The sequence below is a fragment of the Diprion similis genome, chromosome 2, assembly GCF_021155765.1.
Source record: "Diprion similis isolate iyDipSimi1 chromosome 2, iyDipSimi1.1, whole genome shotgun sequence".
Classification (NCBI taxonomy): domain Eukaryota; kingdom Metazoa; phylum Arthropoda; class Insecta; order Hymenoptera; family Diprionidae; genus Diprion; species Diprion similis.
This window is the reverse complement of record NC_060106.1, coordinates 5,157,588-5,176,639: the sequence shown is the minus strand read 5'-3', so window position 1 is coordinate 5,176,639 and position 19,052 is coordinate 5,157,588. Positions and strand designations below refer to the sequence as shown.

Genomic DNA, 19,052 nt, shown 5'->3' with positions numbered 1-19,052 from the left:
CCGGTCAGCTTATATATGACCGCGAATAACGTTCTCGTTGGGGACGTGATCCCAGCAAAATCGAGTTGGTTTATAAAAGTTCAGATTTTATATACTGAGGAAAATTTCATTTGTTAAGGTTGCTAGAAAATTCTAGTATAATTGATATTGTTGTATAAACGGTTTGAATATTATTGGAATTATTCGACGATTTTCTTTACATTTTTTCGTTATTGCAATTTTAAATTAAATATGTCTGATTAGCTGACTATATTTTTTCAGTTAAATAAGAATTTAACTTGCATTCATTTCTGCATCAACATCAAACTTCGTAAGAGTTACGAGAAAATTTAGTAAGCGTGACCATAAACTAAAATAACAGTAACGTATAGTAAATTCTCTAATTGTAGCTACAAACTTTGTTCTCATTTTGTATACGGAACTACATTAGAAATTTCTTTCGATATATTTTTCATCCATATAGCTACTTCGTATAACAGGAATTGGAATGGACTGTAATTTTTATCCTTCGTACACATTATTAATCGATTTATTTTACTCAAAAACTGCTTCCTCGATTCAGAGATTAAAGATAATCTTCGCCCAACTATACCTATAAAGCCTAAGTTCTGAGATGATGAGACTTAACCTAACCTAACCCCAATAAGTGCAGCTGTGACTTAGGCGTTGGAAAAGTATGTCCGCCACTCTGAGGTCAACAGGCTGAAATGTTCTAAACCTTATAATGTGCAGAAGAAAATTAGGCGAGGAAACTTGTTAGCTAAGAAATATAAAGAACCCCTGCTGTGAGCAAGAAGCTTTCCCTGGAAATTTCCTCGAGATCTTGAAAGTTTTACTTCTTTTCCCCCTCCGGCTGCAGCGGGGGCTTAATGCTTTATTTTATAAAAGTCGGCGGGAAGGCGATGGGCACTCATTTTCTATACGATCTCGAGTTAAACGCATATTTATATGCTGGCTAAAAGTAAGAATACATATAGACGTATCATAGGAATATTTTTTACTCGCTACTTTTTCAAGCACCTCACATAGAGCCAGTATACATATTGCACAGTGCAAAACCGCAGGCCAAACCAATGCTTACGTAACAATCTTTCAAGATTTAATATATGTTCAACTTATATGTCCAACCACTGACCACGATAAAAGTTTCCCATGCATTTCCATGGAAACAAAAAGTTCCCCTCGCTTTGTCGTGGATATTCAACTCCCGTAGAACTTCGAATGGATTCAACTTTGGAACAAAATTCAGTCCGAGTCTATGCATGACTCGGTATTTGTCTTTTAACTTTATTTTTCACCAACTTGAGAGTGCCAAACGTTTTAGTTAATTCTCAGTCTCCTTGACTAGTTCAAAAACTCTTTCACTCCCCGTACAGGATATTACATAAGTTTAGCAATTCATATGAAAATAAATCAATCTTTTCTTCGAGCTTACATTCATCCCTCTTGGATGGTGGTGCGGCTATTACGGTCCCATGTTAGCAGCGCGGAATTTATTTAATGAATATACACTCGACGAATGAAATTCAATCCGCCTCAGTAAAGCTTCTGTGAAAAATTATACCACGCACCGCAAGGGTATTCAGATTTAAAACCCACCCACTTCACTCTACATATATACCTACATGCGGATTGTGGCATAACCTACCAGGTGTCCGCATATTGCGAACGAATAATCTGTTGAGTTGTCTGCATACTCGCATATGGCTTCGATTTCAACACTTTTAACCATCTTTACTGAAGATATGAAATACTCATCAGCTGCACCAAGAAACTGTCTGGGATCGTTCGGAATGTGGAATTTCAAGTTATTAAATATACATTAACAAAGTGTTCAATTACTGGACTCTTCTGTCTCGTTCACGGCTACTCGTTGCCATTAACGACGACGCTTCGTGGACTTTGTGCAGCTACTGAGTAAAGAGAGAAGTTTCGAAAAGCTAAAGACATTGCTTTGACGACGAACCTTGGTGTGAGCAAAGAGAAAACAGAATGTAGTTGTGCTTGAGTCTGTTAAAAGCGTTGGCACATCGAGCTGCATGATTTCCGAATATACGTGGCTTTCGTATCCGTAGAATCTACCGCTTCGTAAAGGAAAACTACTTGACCAGAATTTACAGAGTTCACCGCTCGGTGGTTGGAAATGGGAACCCCGGAGGTTTCTAAGTTTTATAAACTTGGAGATGAGATGAAAGTGTCAAACTTTCCTGGACCTCGGTTCCCGCTTCCATTTCCTACCGCCGCCATGCACACTTGGTCATGAACTTTTCAACCGAAAAGAAATTCTGTCTCAAACGCCACAGCTTGGATGAAGTTTTCGCCGCCTTGATCGACCCAGAAATTCATCGTATCATCGTTTTAACGATACATCTGAGCGATAGTATGAGCGAAAAAAGGGAAATTTCACCTCTGCTATTCAGGATTGGATCGACTATGGTGTGATTTACACTTTTGTATACTATATCTTTGTACAAAATGTTCATTGAAGTAACTTACTACGAAATCTTTAGTCATCTTTCTGAGCCACCCTGAATAGCCAGTCCTAAAATGAAAAGGATAAGCGGATAAAAAACGCACCGCAAAACTATCGTCGTATTCGATTCACCTTTATTTGTCCTTATTCAAGGGAATGTTCGTCATTTCCGACGGACCGATGGACCCACTTTACAGAATGGACCATCGGGATTATCCCGATAGCACTTATGGCCAGTCCGTGATGCTTTTCCCCAGCTGTGAGTGTAATGTGTTGCTGACAGGGTTTCTGGAGCTTCTAAACTTCCGGAAGATTTCCGGTCGGCAACTGTATTTTACGTGTTAAGTGCATTTTACTATGGCTTTTATGTTTTGTCAGAACGCTACCCGCTCAAGGGTTGATATATCAGTTACTGTGTAACAGATTCTGGTCAGGTTTACGTTATAGCGATAAAAAAAGGTGTCTACATTGAGAAATCGATTTTATAACAATCGAACAAACTGTTCAAAATTGTTTTGAAGAAAAAAACGTTCGGAAACAAATAAAATTATACTGCAAGATTACCAGTTTGTTATATCTAGATGTAATAATTGTTGGTGGACAACTTGGTTGACGGGAAATGCGGCTTTCAAAATCGCTTCAGTGATCTTGAAACTGTAACACTTTTTAAACGTATTGATAAAAAAATTTCCCATAAACTGGTTCGTATATCTTAAGATTCTATTCATTCAAAACAATGGACTAAAAAATTCATATCCGACTGAAATTTAAATTTTTTGTTTCACAATAATAAAATTAGCTGGGAATTCTACCGACACCTCTAATTTATTGAAAACTTTTATGAGGGGTAATTCTTGAGAATTCTTTGAAAGTTGATTATAAAATTCTTTGTTCTTGCGGATGAGAGTAGAAGAGATGGTGTGAAAGAAGAGACACCAAATTTGTGATTGATTTACCTAAGTTTCCAATCGTCCGTCATGCGAATAACAGTAACGAATATCAAATAAGAAACTTCGTCGTGCAGAATGTAAAGCCGAACGAAAAACAGTACAAAATTAAATATTTTCATCAACTGCAATATCCACAATCCACGCAAATCCTGAATTGACCCTAAGAAGGCCAAACCTCGTCATGTTCCGAAAACAATTTCTGGTAGGAAAGATTTATAGCTGTCAACCGTGACATGGGTATTGAATCACTACTAACACTCCGAAACCGAAAAAAAAACGATAAAAATTCATTTCACAGCTGTACAACGTGACAACATTCAAGGAAAAAATTCTCACTGATCTTTCTGGGCTGCAGAGTGTTACTTACATCGTGATGAGACTAATAAAGTATAATTGTAAAACAGTAGAGACATATTTCCATGTTTTTATTTCCCCGAGGCGAAGAAAAGTTCTGGAATCTAAGCGTAGGAAAATTGACTTAAACACAATAGACTTGCAGGCGCGGAATATCCGAGGATCAACCCTGGGAGACTAGCTCGATTCTCTCTTGGTTTCCTATGGGTTTGCACCATATATAAACACACACATACACCCATGTAACTCGACAAAAACACGGACGTGGTTCTGGTACGTGGTATCAATGGGTGTAAGTACTTCACCACCCAGTTATCCGCTCGTCCTGAAAGTCTCGGTAGGTAAGGTACCTCAAGGAAAGCTCCCACGTGCGACGCAAACACCCGATAATTGCGCGTTCAACCTCAGGCTTGGGCTCTACCTCTTTCCCTGCTATCCACCTGCGACTTTCCTCATACCTATCCACCTTCGATATAAGCCCCCAACGCAGTTGGAAATCAGGTAGATCTAACAGCGGGTGGTGGAGGAGCCATCTCGTCCTTAGACCCCAAACTCCCTGCGCATTTTCGTTAGGTCGTTAGGTACCCGCTGCCTACTTCCTATTCCGATTATCCCTAAATTGCCGTTATCTCTCGGGAGAATTTTAAACGAGCGGTAGTTGCCTGAGATAAATGCGCTCTTGGATACCAACGTCCTTTGCATTCAAATGTTCCTCACGTCCTACGCAGTGCATACCATGATGGACAATTCCGTTCTTAACAAATTCATCGACTATATTAACGGTCCAAGAGTCAGTTCTCTGACGAACATGAACGCCGGAACTAGATGAAGTTGAAGTGAAACTTGAAGGACCAGAAGCTTCTGAAGTGAGGTACATTTATCCTCTTGAGCTGTGTGGTGTATACAGTCGACTGAGATGAGTAATGGTGCGTTGATGGCTCTGTTAAAGCCTCGTACAATATACATCGTGATTAACTCTAGCTCCGCAGATAATCGTGAAGAATACATTATGCGATTATGGTGCGTAAACTAGATGTCTCAGCATTTTCAGTAATATCTCTTTTCTTTGAAGGGCGACTCAGCCGCCACGGAAAACTCCAGAGGGATCTCGTAACGATTTGAACCAACTTTGGAATGTATATACCGTATACAATAAACAACGAAAGTTAAAACCCTGCAGGGGTAACCCAGTAACAATAGCAATAAAGCGTCTTTATTGGCGGCGAGTGAACACCGCCAGGGACCTCAATCGTTCCCTCTTTCCAAGCCAAAGCCTGAATTACAGCTGTAGCTGGAAGTTGGTAACTATTGCTACTATACGATCCTTACCCGCCCTTCTTCTGTTGTCTTTTCACGCTGATCGCAAATTCCGCATTACGTAACTCAAATTAACCCCAATACAAAGAAATAACGCGAATAAGACTAGTATTGCAAAAAAATTGACTGTATTTAGGTTGGTTTACTGGAAAATTGATGAGACTGTCTATGCGGAGATCATTGAACTCGAAATCGCAAAATTAAAAATGGTGGGTCTAATATGGCAATATCAAGTGACTTTTTTGGGGGTTTTCGTCCACCATATTGGATCTGTCATTTTGAATTTTCAAATTTTGAGTTCAGATTCGTATTAAGCGACCCAAGAAACTCTCCTCCGCCAAATTTTATCTAAACCGGAAGGTTGAATGGGGAAATCCATCGTCTTGGGGGCACGAGTTAGAGTTGACATGAAAATATAAAAAAGGAAGGGAATTATTTTTTTATTGTTTGGAGCCGATTTGGGGAGTGGGCCAGTCAAAATTCAAAAATGACCTTTTTAAGAACTACCCTACCGTTTATAACATTTACATTTTATAACAATAATTTATAACATTTCGAGATAAATATCGCACACACACTAATCGGTTTTAGCTGTTCCAAAAATTCAGAAAGCAGCTCTTTTGGTCCGAACACACCACAGCTGCGGAAACTTCTGTGTACATTACGCAGCAATTTGTTTCTGTAGTTAATGACATTTTTGTGCCAAAGTTGGTACGGCGTACAAATTGTATAATTCAACCCCAGAGTTATTATTCTACCGATAATATCGTTCGAAGTCTCAATTTTCTATAGAGTTTCAAGTACACGTGTATGTGAAATGTATAAAAATCCATTCGAAAGTCGTTGAGACAAACACTTGACAAATCGCTGGTTCGAATGGCGCGATTGAAGTTGATAGAGTTAAATCTAGTTGGATGAATATCACTGTAATCTATAAATAAAATTGAAAAACTTCGAACAGATTTCATTATTGATTCTGACTTTAAGAATAGTAATCCAAAATTTGATTTTGGTGATTTTCAGAGAACTAGCGAATAAATTGAGCCCTGTAAGAGTTGATTAAGCTGAAATTTGCAGAAACTTCTATCGCAGTTAAAATTCACGGTTTCTTTACAATCTTCCGAGTTGAGTAGATATTATTCTAATCATCTTTACATCTTTTTTTCTGGTATTTCAATCTCAAGAGCTTCTTGTCTGCATTGTCAGTTCAGTTAATTCTTAAGCACGTCCTAACGACCCGAATTCGTTTTAATTTCATTGGGTAAATTGGCTCCGTTAATAAAAATCACGCAGAATGGGCTGTTCAATAACCACATCTACAATACACGAATTATGTCGAACCGTTTTATCAAATATCTCGTCGTTTCCCTCGTTATTCACGTCCTGAAACCACATAGTTCCGTAATATTTTTTTTTGATAAGGCCACGGCTGTAGAATCTTGACCGGCGAACCAATCCTTGAAAACCTCTAAATGATTGATTCCATTTACAACGTATCTTACATGCAATGTTGTTATCGCTTACAGCAGTCAGTGTGCCTTGATCCAATGATCCTTAACGGAGAGTTGCGAAAAAAGCTGTTACGCAATCCATTATCGGTTGTTACTAATCTCGGCCAGAGTTCCCTCCCTCGATTCTAAGCAATCTGACTTCCATCTCAGCTACAGCACTCCAAAGCTTTCGACATGATCCCGCATGCAGTTCTGCTCGAAAGCTTGCCGATCTGAATATCTCGCAGCATGCCATTCAATGAATCGCTTTTTACCTGCAAGGTAGGATGAAAGCCGTCGCATCTCCGGATGGCCTTCTTTTCTCTTGGGAGAATCTTCGTCTTGGTGTTTCACAAGGTTCAATTTTAGAACCGCTATTTTTTTTACTTCTTATTAACCATACTTTCGTGGTCCTGAAACACTGCGGCCATCTAGTCTACGCAGATGATCTGCAAGTTTATTACCAGTTCCCATCGGTGAAGTTTGCGGATGCAGTCACCTGCGTGAATGAGAAGACAAACTGAAGCAAAATAGTAGCAATTTAACGGGAACTTCACAAGTTCACCCCCTACATGAGATTATTGGGAAAAACGTAAAAAAAACACGTGACTACTATTTTTTTTTGCTCTTTCAAATGCAAGTAATTGCATCCAAATACGAGCAATAGTTTTTTAGTTGTAAATAATTTGCAACTTTCAACCCTTGAAATTTTTGACCATTTAGCCCCGTCTTATTCGGACAGTATTGATTTTTTATTATTCGCCATAAAAATTATCCTCCAATTGGTTTCATTCAAATATCTCAACTGGAGGCTTGCGAAACTGCGAAACTACCACTGGAAACACCCAACTTTGGGGGTAGATTTCACCCTTTTAAACCATTTTTCCGCCGATGAAAAAAAATGCGTGCTGCTTAGATTTCGGGGGTGGGCACATGACAATACTTTTCCTTGTAATACAGAAAATGCGCTAGCCTAAAACAACGGCTGAAAACCTTGAATCAACCCTCGTATGTGACCTTGCCTCTGCTTCGAAACAGGTGACGATGATTTTCTTTGAATAATTTTTTTTTTCGCTTCCTTTTTCAGATACGCCGGGCATGCGTACAAAAATCATCCACGGGGATTAATCATATACGGTCCAGTTACTGCAGCCAGTCTTTCCGCCGGTGTTGCAAATGCATCCGAAGGTGCGGAAACCGCTCCGGCAATCCTGGTGCAACGACGGTCCGAAAACTCAGCTAAGATCGAGGAGACGACCGTCCATGGGGACCGGAATCATTCCGAAACTTTGATCGTCGGCAATGTGAACGCCACTGAACCAGCCACAGTACCTCGCTGTCCACTCATCCCTCCGAATCTGGGTAAGTCGAAATTGCAGGCTTCTTGAGAGAAGTCTCTTTTCAGATATTTATTGATTATTTATTACGAGTACAAGTTTAAATGCATTCGACAAAAGTCAACACTTTGACCAAGCACTCAACACAATACTGCATGTACGTAAGAAACTAGCTATAACAATAATAAATTCTGAGATGCATGACAAAATATTCATGAAACTTGAGAAATAGTGAGAAGGTAGAGCGAGCGATTATATTAGATCATCGTAATATAGGAAATCAGTGCCTGTACCTTATATTCAAATTCATCGTTTATCTCTCGGATACAAAATGTCTAAATTTCCAAGTTTACTTAAAGCTAAAATCAGTTATCGCACAGCCCATAATATTATAATTAATATACAGCAAGCATTTCGTTGGGCAATGTAAAGATTAATTTGAATACGTAAATGAGATCCTGATAAACGGATTTCGTGGTTATAATTTTCATCCCCCATGTAAAGTGTATAAAATTGAAAATGGCGTGTTGTTATACGTTATAGAATATGCAGAAAAGGTGGGACGAATCACTCTAAATTAATGATTGCAATGAAAGTCTAAACCATAAATCAATTCGAGTCATTGTTATTTGTGAACTCTTGTATGTACCTTGGGTAAAAGCAGAGATACGCGGTAGGGACAAAACTCACCCAGAATAAACTCACTACAACAAAATTTGGATAAATACTCTTGTGCTAATTAGAATTCTCTTAAAATCCCAATATGATTTCTATTTAATTGACTCGGTTCTGGACTTGCAGCAGTGCAGTACTCGTTGTTCACTTACGTGAATCTGGCCTCCGACATTGCGATAAAAAAATTTTAAATGCCACTCGTTTGTGCCTATTTATGCCATTTTTGTTTCCGTTTGTATCCCTGAGGGAGCAAAGTTACAGGGATTTAAAAAAGGTTAAAAACTGCAATTTTTTTCATACCTATGTATTGATGATAATTGATGATGATGGGTGACAAAATTATCGAGCTAAAAAAAAACGAGGGATGAATTAAATTATTCTTCCGCTTGAGGGCCAAACAAAGTTGTACCACAGGATTTGGTCTTCACGTTTTTCGGTATGATTGTAATGGCACCTTAGCTGTCAAGTCATCCCAAAACTGCAGGCGTTCTTTGAAATAGGAATATTGAACTGTGAGTTCGAGATTGGATCCATTTCCGATGCGAAGGTCGTTGTCCTTCGTGATTGAAAACGGTTTCCACTTTGTGAGACACTGATGTTGAGACTTTCGTGTTGAGAATATTTGAATATTCGCGCCAATATACCGCAATATGTGACGTGGGTACAATTAGCTGTACCACGAGCCTTACGAGGCAGCGTATGCACTGGCTTTGGAAAATACATTTGTTTAATAAATCGAATTTCAATTTGAATTCCATTAAATCCAGGATCGCTGTAAACCTTTGTGGAGGTGTGGTAACCAGGCCTTGCTTTCAAAATCGAGTTAATCGTTCCTCACGCACTTACTATTTTTTTTTTAAGGGTGCCTTCAAATCCTAATGAATTCCGACATTGAGATACTTCGAAAAATCCCATCACTCAATATGGGGGAGGATTTTAACACCACCTTATCCCTTGAGGCACAAACGGGCACAATAGAAATACAATCAAGTGAAGTGGCCACGATCCTTATTTTTCGAAACGAAGGACTAACCATTTTTCAACCCCCTGTAATTTTTTACCCTCAGGGTTACAAACGAAAACAAAATTGGTACAAATGTATAAAAACAAAGCACAAACGAGTGTCAACGAAAACAAATTTTTATTTCAATGTCGAAGGCGAAAATAACATAGATTTGTTGTTCAGGTTTTTTATTTTCTTCGTACATTGGCTGTAGCGTGAAAAGTTGAGAAAATGAAGGCATACACGGAAAGAAATTTTTATAATTTTCTCAGGCTTTTTTCAAGTATCGTCTTCTGTTCCACAGTCAAGAGGATTGCGGCAGAACCTTGCTTTTCTACCTTACGCATAGACTCACCTTCCAACTTCTCCGTACATCAAACGTTATGTTCCATTATTCCGTGGACAAACGTCAACGCTTTTCTTTGTTCGTCTCGCCACCAGCTCGAATACGTACAGCAATATCACTTTCAACCCTTTGATATAAGACTATGATGCAATTCGCAGAATTCTATTTCAGTTTCCTTTTCAGCAACCCGTCAATTTTTCAATCTTATTATTTCTCAAATATACCGCGAATAGTTCACTTTGGCAAATTTACTTCTTTTCTCATGTATTTCGTCAATCACAAATGAATTGTGTTGACCAAGTAATTCTGGAAGTTAATTTCTGTTAGTGAAAAATTTTATAACTCATATATATATATATTGTATATATATATTGAATTGGTTTTTGCACATGCGTCCAAAAACAATTTTAAAAAATACAATCATCTCAGCTTATATAGATGGTGGAGTGTCGAAATTACGTTAAAATAATCACAAAATTCCCACACGTTATATCGAGGTGTCAAGTTTAATTATGTAACTTTTCATATCTACCATCATTTTAGTCACGGTGCGTTAAGACAGCTTCCTGCGGATAAAACCTGTTTTTTATAATGAGCTCCACCGAGAGAGAAGAGTCATATATTATATAATCCAATGATACTGCGAGATTTTTTAAATTCGTTCCTTCATTTCTTGTATTTTTCTTCGACCCTCACTGGCTGTGACATGGACAAATTTCTCGTAAATTAAGTCAGTCCTGATCCATTAACAACCCCCAAGTGATAATACGGTGGTACAAAATCTCAGGATGCCAACAATTTATCTGCAGGGGTTCCGGTCCTCGCGTCACATTATTATATACATAATTTGATAATTTCCAAGCTGCAGAGGTGCCTCGAAATGTTTTAAAAATTTATAAGGTTAGACTAGAATTTATTGGGGTTGACGCACCGTTTCGTCCTTAATCTTCGGTCAAATTTTTATTGTCACTGTTGTTGATGTTTTTATATAACACAGGGGGAATGTGAGAGAAAATGAGCTCCCATCTTCCGAAAAAATCAAACATTTGTGGTCAGCAAGAGCAAAAAAAAATAATTCGGAGAACATTGTTTTCTACTATCTAAATATTGACTAATCTTTTGAATAATTGCTTTTTCTCAGTGTTGTTCATTGACGCCTTGAAATTGTTAAAATAATAAACTGTGAATAATTTTCCTCCTCTTTTAACCCCATGCAAATTTATACATTCAGTTGGACCAGTGGCGATATTAAAACGGCCTCCAGAGATTGCGCAGGTCGAGAAGAACTTCTCGGCTAGCCTTCAGCTGGGTGGCAGGGGTTTCCCAAAGGACTGCGAGGCTCGTTATCGCGTAGCAATCGTTGTGCCATATCGAGGCAGGGCTCAGCATCTATTAATTCTACTCTACAACCTTCACCCGGTTCTGCTTCGCCAGCAAATCGACTACACAATCTTTATAGTGGAGCAAGAGGGTGAGTCATAATTAAGGTTCAATACAAATTCAATTATTACCTACCAGCTTCTCAAAAGGTAGCTAGGTACTAATTTTCAATCAAACAGCCTCGGGGTTTCCGCCGTTTGCATTCGCCTCTTTCCATTGCCCACATAACAACTTCGGTACGAGCTTTTCCTTTCTCGGGGTAATTGCGGACGACGTCTCAAGTAAATATCTCGCCAAGCCAATTAGGTCGACCGAAGCTCGAAATTGAAATTACGATTCCTCATGTCACTGGATTACTTGTCTTATAAAATTACCGCGTGATCGTTATTGCAAATTAGCCAGCAGAGCTTTACTATATTTGATGAAATTGAAATCGCAATCAGGTTTCGCAACTTGCCGCTTATCCGTTGGTCAAAAAGGGAACAGAAGAAAAGAGGTAACAAATCCGACGAGAGATTGTTGCCCTGAATCCGTTTAAACAACAATCCCTGGTGACGTAAAGAATTTTTATTACCTACTGATATTAAATCATGTAGCTCGATTCGTAACCTTGTAAAGATCACATTAATGAACGGTTTTTGAACGCCATACTCGTATCGTTTGTTCGAATTTTATGAACAATACCTCATTTCAATTATACAACTAATCACTCGTTCGTCTGAAATAGATTTCCAATTACAGCAAACATTTTTTCACTAAAATATATGAATCGATAGTTAATAATCAGTTTCACGGTAATATTATGTCATTTTTTACTATAGTCAATCAGCTGAATGAAAAGTTGATTCTCTAGGATTTGCAAACAAAGCAAGGCTATAATTCGTTAAAATTTTTTTTAAAACTAGGAAAATCGTAAAATACTGCGGTTCCTCTGAAGTTTTTCAATTTTTGTAGAGTTTTTTTTGTCGATACAAATTTATAACTGCTCACAACTTCAATTACATCTCCTAACCTTCATTTTATAACTTTTCGCATCGACCGCGCTTTTTTTACCAACCGATAGCGGCATTGCAGCTTTAATTCCGGGCTACTATTTTCAGCGTCCAACTTAAGTTTTAGTCGCAGCCTGCACTTGAAATTGCGAACGCGTCGCTCCGCGGAAATAACCTTCCATTAACCGGAAGCGGCTGCAGATCTGTTTTATGTAACACCTTCTGCAGCGGGGGATAGAAGGACAAATAGAAGGGTGAATGCCGCATTGCAGTACCTATAGCTACGCCCTACGTTTACATCTATTTAGACCCCGTTTAGGTAACGATTTAATTAAACTTCACGCAATAGTTTATGCGCGGTTTTCGCTTTTCTTGCGAATCAAATTGACGAAAGCGACCGATATAATGATTCGAATGTCGCTTTAATTATACAGATTAGATAAAACCGGCCGACATGAATTTCGAGTCTGGGTTCTAGATATTAAATCTAAAATTAATAAATCAAATCGTAAATAATAAATGAAATAATAATTTAAGTGGATAAAGTGTAGTTTTGTAGAAACCATAACGATATTTCGGATTTTAAGAAAAATTAATTATTCTCTCAAACATTTGTTGTAAATAACAATTAAACAATCTTCAGTCTTGGATTTAAATCACTTTCATTCAAAAAGTAATAATTAATAACAAAGTACAAGTGTAAAAAAAATTGATAAACAAAGTTTAACGATGAATATTTATCCTGCTTCTTTTATTTTTGTATGAACTTTCTCACATCAAACCCCAAACGTAATCTTCCATCATGCTTTTATTATACTGCTTCTGATAACGTTAACAACAATAAAGTCCATCACATCCTAGTGAAAACGTTTTGCTTTTTCTTCTGAATACTTACTAGCCCGTATTAGCTATTAACCAAAAACTTCAAGAATTTATTATTAACGTAAAAAGGACAAAAACAACCTTTATAAGTAATAAACAAAGGTTTTGGTTATTATTCAATGTATAGAATGCAAATTTATTTATTTCTGTAGAAAATCGGAATTTATTTTTTTTTTTACCCGTGTAATCCATTCGATATCGGGGAATCACCTCATTTTTCCTGCACCTACGTGCCCAAAACCATTTGAGAATTCCTTCACAACTAGTAGCTTCGAGAGCAGCTTCATCAGAGCTATAAAGATACTCAATCAATTACCAAATGAACTAAAAGTATGGTTAGGAAGTAAGAGCTATATTATTATCAAAAAACATGAAGGATGGACAAGAAAAAGTATACGAGAGTTAATGAAATGAAATACTTTATCTGTTCGAAAGATCTCTATTGGACATCGAATGTTTATTTATAAAAGGAATTATATATGTTATTCTTTTGTCTATAAGGTAATAGACAAAATAGATTTTATCTTTAGCATGTAAGTGTCAGTTCTACGACAAGGTAATTTCTATCAACTCTGCAGGTTACTATTGACAGATAACTAGGGAATAACTAAATAAATAATTATTTCGTTACACACAAAGCGTTAGTTAGAATTTTCGATTGTATAATCAAACTTTTAACACACGTATGAAGTTTGTCATGAACATGTTTCTGATATGTTATACGTTACGAGTTTTTGCTTGAAACGTCATTGCGAATATGATCACATCAATTAACAGATATATACATGTATACGCAATGAATTAGCGAGTGCATAAATCAATGAAACAACATCAACCACTGACGAAAGCCTTGAGTTACTAGCTTCGAAACAAGTGTTACATGATCTGTGTTCTGGTAAGTAGATCTAAGAGGATAAAGTATGACGAAAGTGAAAACGTGCTAATGAAAATGTAATCTGTCGTTGTAAAACCGCTCGGTACTCTCTATTAAATTTTTATACCCTTCGTTGCCAATTATCGTACTTCTACGGAGTTCTTGTTAAGACCTTGGACCGAGGTGACAAACGTTTTATGCACGCGTTAGTAAGTTAGGTATATACATAGATATATAAACAGATGGAAAGATGGATAGATAAATGATTTATTGTTCATGGCAACGTCGAACCACCAGATGTGACAGAGACCAGTAATGATACTTCGTGACAGCAAAATAATAGATGAGAAAATAATTCGAAAGTGAATAACGAGAGTGTGAATGATGGAGGAAACCAAACTTGCATCTCAGCTTCAATTCAGCTTTAATTTTCAACAAGCGGCGTCAAAACTCTATTATAATGTTCTGAGACCGGAGCTTAACTTGAACCTAAGAAGAAGCTCGAACATCTTTTTTGCATTTGTCATTAAAACTGGAAAAATGTTACAGTCTGCCAGCTATGGATGCTTGATGTACGTTTTTTCAAATCTATTCCAACGAACGGATAAATATTTGTAGGTATATAGTTATGCAAGGCAGCGGTTAAAAAGGAAATTTCTCTTCCGGGCTAATTGAGTCGGCCGAATCCGTCACAAATAAAATCTTCACCGTGTTCTTCCTTTTATGTATTACGAGTGTATTGAAGAGGTTTTTATCTCTTGAATTTCTTGACATCACGAAATATCAGTAATTAAATTCCGTTAATGAGGACGAATAGGAATCGACTTGAAAAAAAGCGTTATTGTTTGTTGGAAACAGGATTACGCACCACTGAACCTGTACGAAAATCGCAAACTACACAGGAAATTATAAATCGATCACTTCCTCGTTGTATGTATATTAAGGTGGGGCAAAAAAAATAAACAAAAAAGTTTTGTTTAGTTATCGTGAAAATATCGTTGAAGATGATGAAAAACATCGATTTTCCTTACGATTATTAGGATTTCGTAAAAATTTTGATGTTTCATCAAAGAAAACTTGATGAACTTCACGAAAAATCTAATGTTACATGTTTTTGAGCCATTGTTTCGTGATGAAGTATAAAAAAATGGTGGAAGTCATTGGATACCATTTAAAGTTGAACTTTAACCTTGAATAACTTTTAAACGAGTCGACTCGGCGGAAAATCACATCAGACCTTTTTCGTAGATCGTTCAATTTCCTACAAAAATACGTATTGATTTCTACAACTCGCTCATTCGTTATAACGCAATAAAATTCCAAATAAAAAAAAAACAAACTAATTTCCCGTGTTATTTAAATCAAGAAATCAAAAATCGCGATGAGGCATCTCTTTATTAATATTCAGAGCTCAAACTTTCACAGAATTTGTTTTTCATCATCTTGAACGATATTTTCACGATAACTAAAGAAATTTTTTTTTTTTTTTTTACCTATCCTAATGTATATGGGTGTAAACAAAATAACTCGATATAATGATTTTTACTTTACCCTCGTGTGCGTGCATGTGAATGTGAGTAACCTTGACTTTAGACCATCTCCGAAAACCGGTTCGCCATATTATTCAATAAACATCGTGTTTGATCTCATATATATATATATATATATATATATATATATATAGAATATCTTGGAGACGTGGGCTGGGATGAATGCTTACACTTTAAATCAGCTTCGCCTGTGGCTCTGAATTCATCGCATACCTACCGCATTCCTTTTCGTCGTTATTCGTTAATGAAAAGGAGAAAACAAAATCAACACTAACGATATTTTTCAATCTGGTTTCGAAGTGCATCGACGATCTTATAGCATATATAGCATATATTCGAAAGGTCGGTTATTCCAAAGGTTCAAATCCAAAGTAACGAAGGTTTCAAAATATATCTTATTATACGATTAATTCGTCTAAAGTATGATTTCTTGAATGACATTGATTTCCATTCTTCAGTAAATAATAGTAAATTTTTAAACCCCAAATATGTTATAAATTGATAGCAAAAAAATGTGTACCGAATTTAGTAGAAATTTTTTTCTCTTTCTGCAATACCAACGCTATATCAATTTGTCGAAAACTTTACCTGATCGCAATTTTATAAGCAAAATTTGTATAAATTTAAAAAAGTTCTGCAAAGAACATATTCACCGAGTCATTTATTTCCTGAATCAAATTAATCCTAAGTATGTAATCAAAACGATTTTCCTCGATTGAGATTAAACCATTATTTTCCTCAACGAAATATGTTCCGGAATTAAGAATAACAATCTGTTCGAGGTGCCACGAGGGTTTCCGTAACGATCAATTCAATGAAGCCACTTTGCAATCGAGCCTAAACAAAATAACGCGCTTCATTTTTTAACGAACATTTTGGTGAAGTATAAAAAAAAATGGTGGCAGCGGCACGTCCGGCATATTACGATCAATGAATGCAGAATCCGGCACATCTTACCCGACACTCTTTGTCAAGTGGAATGGCCAGTTTATACCAAAACCGACGTTGCTAGTTCAGGTATAAAAGATTCAGATTTCTCGTGGTTAAGGATCCGCCGAGGTCGAGACGATGTTTCGACCCAGTAACAGCATTCGCAAACTATAATACTCAGATGAGTCACAAAAAGCATCAACTCCCGTAGAGCAGCTTTGTGCTCTACCCTTGGTGGGAGGTTCAGAAGGTTTAGTAATAGCGGGTAGAGTATATCGCACAAAGGACTATGCTATCTAACGCCAGGTGATTAACGACCTACAGGACCTCTGCTGCAATTCCTCCGAGAATCTTAGACGAGTGGATTACATGTAATAACATGCCTCCGACTAGCTTCCATCTCTTCTTCTTCTTCTTCTTCTTCTTCTTCTTCTTCTTCTTCTTCTTCCACTTCCACTTCTTCTCATTTTCTCATACACTGTCACGGTGTCCCCTCTCTAATATAGATATTCTGTCTCCGTGGGTCTTGTACCATTGGGCAAAGGGTAGATGTACCGTCTACTAGAAGCAACAAGATTGAGTTTGCCACTTGGAACCCTGGACAATTGTTCAAAAATGATTCTCATTACCAATCACGATGGGTATATATAAGAGAGGCTGTTATTCCACGGTTCTAGGCTATAATTGATTTTCATTTAGTATGAGAATACAGCTAATGGAGATGACAGATAGTATAGATCTAACAATAAGTACTCTTCCAGATTTGTACACTGATTAAAGAATGAAATTGAGAATTTAATTCACGGCTCCACTTTAGGATTGATTTAGCCTGGAATATCTCGGGTATATTTTAATCTTTTCATGGTTCAAGAAAGGAAATGTAATCGTGAATCGAGATCAGAATAACTTTGTTCCTAAAGATACCGACTGAGTTCTCTTAAAACGCTCACGCACGACGCTTGGAAAATAGATGTTCATACCCTTGATCAGACCGTGTACGCGTAGATATCATTGTTCAACGGTACAGTCCGATAGAGCGAGAGAGGCTGTGATGAAAATCCAATATCACACGCTACTTGGTCTCGCGAAGGAGGACTACATTAGAAGCGAGTGAGACAGAAGTTCCGGCGACAGTAGCTGGTAGGAACCGGGTTCTGATATTGCTCTACGACAAATATAGATTCGACTGTACGTATATGCATATACATTATACATATACCAACATTGTCTCGCGAAGATTGTGTTTCCGAATGGAAACACTCTAGTAATAATTCTCGGAGATCTCGACGAGCCTGTTTGCACAATACAGACGCTGCCTGATAAATTTTCATGGCGTATTTCTACATATTCGGGTTTAGTCTATTTGTATAAAGTTCTAGACTACGACGCGACGTCGGTTTCACAATATAGATCTATATAGCTGGTGAAGAAAAAATTCTTGCAAGGTTCGAGGCGCTTCGCTTCTGGCGTATCCCACCAGATCCAAGCGGACGATTATGTACCTGGGAAACACTCGGCAGACTGAACTCTGAAGCTATACTTAGGAAGAGAACGCCTCAAGCTCTGAAAGATATTTTTTGGGTCACTTAGGTATAGATAGATTCACCACATGTGTCGTTGATCTCGACTTTTACAGGTACCGTGCAGTTCAACAGAGCCATGCTGATGAATGTCGGATACGTCGAAGCCCTGAAGGAGAGGTCCTTTGACTGTTTCGTATTTCACGACGTCGATCTCCTGCCCGAAGATGACCGAAACCTCTACACCTGCCCAGAACAGCCGAGGCACATGTCCGTCGCCATCGACAAATTCAAATACAGGTAAACCTTGTCCGTCATTTTACTGTAAGAATGCTCGTTCTAGCTGGTTCACAAACATATTGTTATCGCTCTTTCCACATGTCTTCCTGATGCAGATTGTAGATTATACTCGTGTACGATTAATCGGTTCATTGTCAGTCAATAAAGCTCCAGAAGCATGACTCAACGGACTTCAGACAACAAGGCAATCTTCGCACTTGCATCAGGATGAAACATGTTGTTTATTTATTCCTCGTTATTCGAAGAACTTCGATAGGTGTATCATGCACTCGTCTTATCATATCAAACATTTGCCTTCTCGGTGACGATTAATGGATGTTCATTGCTTACTCTTGTTTCACAGACTACCGTACGCCGACATATTCGGCGGTGTATCAGCGATGTCCAGGGAACAATTTCGCATGGTGAACGGGTTTAGTAACGTATATTGGGGCTGGGGCGGCGAGGACGACGACATGGCAAATCGCATCAAGGCACACGGTCTCCACATATCGCGTTATCCTGCAAATATCGCGAGATACCAGATGCTCTCTCATAAAAAGGAGAAAGCAAATCCAAAGAGGTGGGTCTGAATTACATACATTACTACGTACTACAATAACCCGAGACTGTCTTTTCACTTACTTGTCTTCATCCTAACTTCAAGCCTATTAGGCTTTCGAGTGACTGTCATTAACTG

General features: G+C 37.7%; 1 protein-coding gene across 2 annotated transcripts in view; it reads left to right on the top strand.

Annotated features, from left to right (window-relative positions):
• Positions 1 to 19,052, top strand: part of LOC124411963 (beta-1,4-N-acetylgalactosaminyltransferase bre-4-like) — a 57,492-nt gene that overhangs the window by 38,010 nt on the left and 430 nt on the right. For both annotated transcript variants that reach the window (XM_046891549.1, XM_046891557.1), the window contains exons 3-6: positions 7,672 to 7,946; positions 11,177 to 11,416; positions 18,190 to 18,373; positions 18,717 to 18,935. In XM_046891549.1, the coding sequence (XP_046747505.1) occupies positions 7,672 to 7,946; positions 11,177 to 11,416; positions 18,190 to 18,373; positions 18,717 to 18,935 (918 nt within the window). The remainder of the gene's footprint in view (positions 1 to 7,671; positions 7,947 to 11,176; positions 11,417 to 18,189; positions 18,374 to 18,716; positions 18,936 to 19,052) is intronic.